Consider the following 2,500-nt stretch of genomic DNA (forward strand, 5'->3'; position numbering starts at 1 on the left):
AGGACTCTTCTAACACGTACCTCATAATATTGTCATGACGCGCAACAATTTTTGCATCAGGATTGAATCGCTGAGCACTCTCTTGAGAAACCTGTAAATGGTGACATGTTTCGATTAGGATTCAATATTGTTACAGCATTTACAATGTAAAGTATTTGAACAAAAAGTCATAAACAAACCAAATGTACCCGAGCTTTGGATTTTCCAACATGCCTCTTTTGAAATAAGAATTGGCGATTTAAGTTGCTGACATCAATAGTATCAAGATCAATCTAAAACAATGCAAAAAAAATTCAATCAATGAATAAAAAATCACTGTTGTGCTACATGTTACAGATACAATCCTTTTTAATACTGATGCTTTCTTTGTAATCTGGTAAGCCGACTTTCCAAAGAACAAATGAATTTGGACTTCTTCAATGCCCTAATTCACTCACCATAACATACATGTAAGAGCAGATACACAGGTCTAACTACGAGTCACATTTCTGTAATAACTGGTTAACCCTTGAAATTACTGAACACCTTTAACTCACTCCACACCTGGTACCGTACTCATACATGAAACAAACAAAAATCAGGGAAAATGTCAAGTTGGCAATCAGGTTTGGGCATCATCATTAATTTTTTTTTAATTGAAAATAATAAAATAACTAATACAGCTGTTCATTAACCCATTCACTCCTCAGGTGCCCTAGGATGCCCCAAGTTTACAAGGAAAAACATCTGATGTTAGACAGAGTAACATTTGTAAAGTCTCACTCCCAGGGGTCAATCATACAGTATGAATGGGTTAAAAAAATCGTACTGTAACAGTGATCAAACTCTTCTTTAATAACGTCTCGAAACAACTACAACAACTGCACCGCCAAAATGGCCGTCTACACTTTCTCAACGAACCGCACGTGATTCTCGCCCTGAAGTCCTGGGGCGAGGCTAGACTAGTCTCTTAGCAACGTAGTCGCAACGTTACAGTATGATTTCAAAATTCACTTCAGATTTGAATACCTTCCCCACCCTGCGGGTCTAAAACACAGGTCGCATTCCACAGGTCACTCGTTGCAGGTCATTGTTTTACCTTTTGGAAAGTAACCCAAAAACCTCAATTTGGCTAGCCCTAGGCCTGAAAACCAAGCTTAGGCCTAGGGTTAGCCAAATTGAGGGTTAGGGTTACTTTCCAAAAGGTAAAGCAATGACCTGCAACGAGTGAAACAAGTGACCTGTGGAAATTTTTGTGACCTGTGTTTTAGACCCGCAGTTCCCCACCCAATCATTTTTCTGAGTCTGTGTTGATTTTATTGGTTAGACCTAAACCATACTGTATCACTGATTTTGGTGGGCCAGAAATTGGAAAATGGAATGGGAATGACACGTGCCTTGTATTGCAATTTCATTGTGTTACCATTTTCAGATGCTATTGCAAAGTCAGTGTTTTCCTTTTAGTTATTGAAAGATCCTGAGCATTGCTCTAACTGGGTTGAATTTACAACTCCCAGCACAGTAGTCCAATGCGGCATTTCCAACTTTTTTTTAAATCGGAGTGTATTGCCCCTTTTGTGGTAATGTTGATAAACAATCAATGGATAATTTTTAATTTGCTCAACTGTCTTCACACGCTGTTAACGGTATTTTTCAAATAGGAAATCAGACAAAACTAAAAAGAACCAAATGAACCAGTTCAGTTCATGGTGTTGTGCACGTTTTCATCAGTACAAATGTCAAATTGAGACAATCACCGCCTGTCACAAAAAATACATTGACTTTACTTACCACTTCTATGTCCTTAAAACCCGTTAAAACCAAATTCTTTAATAGCTCGCAGCCAATCCCACCTGCACCAACAACTAAAACCTTGGCATTTTCCACACAACGAGACAAATCGATTCCTAAAACATTGCGATGAATTCCAGACGTTCCCGCCATCTTGAAATTGAAAGTCCCTGGTCTGCGGTCATCCAAGACAGAAACGTTTATTAGTAGGGAGGGGGAGGCTAGATGGCACTCGAAACACATTTTTCATCCTTCTAAGCGAAGACAAGCTGTATATCCGGTATTTTTGGTTTCATGCTTAGATTTATGACTCAGAAAGCTGTTGGTGAGCCTTTCTCTTTACAATTTAATTTTCTGATACAAAAAAATTATCACATCATGTATTAGGTATCTCCCCAGAGGATCTGTTTTTGCCAAAACCAAGGATCTGTTTCAATTGGTAACTTCATGTTTTGGCGCTCGATTCGTCTATGTTCGACTCTATGTTCAGTCTCAGAGCGAACACAATGGCGGATGATTCGCGACGACTTCGACAAGATTTGTGTAAATTGTTCACAAAATTCAAGAAGAAAGAACTGCATCAAGGACTCATTGAGCGCGGTATTTTGCAGGAAGATTATCCAGACACAGAAGGATCAAAGAAATCATTCGTTAGTCGAATTCTAGACAGCTGTTATCATGGCGAAGTGACAAAAGATCAAGTGGCCCTAATGGATTTACTCTGTAAGCT

The 2,500-nt window shown here is 38.9% G+C and overlaps 2 protein-coding genes across 2 annotated transcripts in view; one reads left to right on the forward strand and one right to left on the reverse strand.

Moving 5' to 3' along the window:
* Positions 1–1,936, reverse strand: part of LOC138019053 (SUMO-activating enzyme subunit 2-like) — a 12,603-nt gene extending 10,667 nt beyond the window's left edge. The window contains exons 1-3 of the mRNA XM_068865713.1: positions 1,771–1,936; positions 189–272; positions 21–91 (exon numbers count right to left, since the gene is read on the reverse strand). Of these exons, the coding sequence (XP_068721814.1) occupies positions 21–91; positions 189–272; positions 1,771–1,923 (308 nt within the window). The 5' untranslated portion in view covers positions 1,924–1,936. The remainder of the gene's footprint in view (positions 1–20; positions 92–188; positions 273–1,770) is intronic.
* A 252-nt stretch (positions 1,937–2,188) lies between these two features.
* The window catches only part of LOC138018488 (centromere protein N-like), a 7,621-nt gene continuing 7,309 nt past the window's right edge, over positions 2,189–2,500 (forward strand). Inside the window, exon 1 of the mRNA XM_068865118.1 lies at positions 2,189–2,493. Within this exon, the coding sequence (XP_068721219.1) occupies positions 2,241–2,493 (253 nt within the window). The 5' untranslated portion in view covers positions 2,189–2,240. The remainder of the gene's footprint in view (positions 2,494–2,500) is intronic.

Source organism: Montipora capricornis, chromosome 10 (genome assembly GCF_036669925.1).
Source record: "Montipora capricornis isolate CH-2021 chromosome 10, ASM3666992v2, whole genome shotgun sequence".
Classification (NCBI taxonomy): Eukaryota; Metazoa; Cnidaria; class Anthozoa; order Scleractinia; family Acroporidae; genus Montipora; species Montipora capricornis.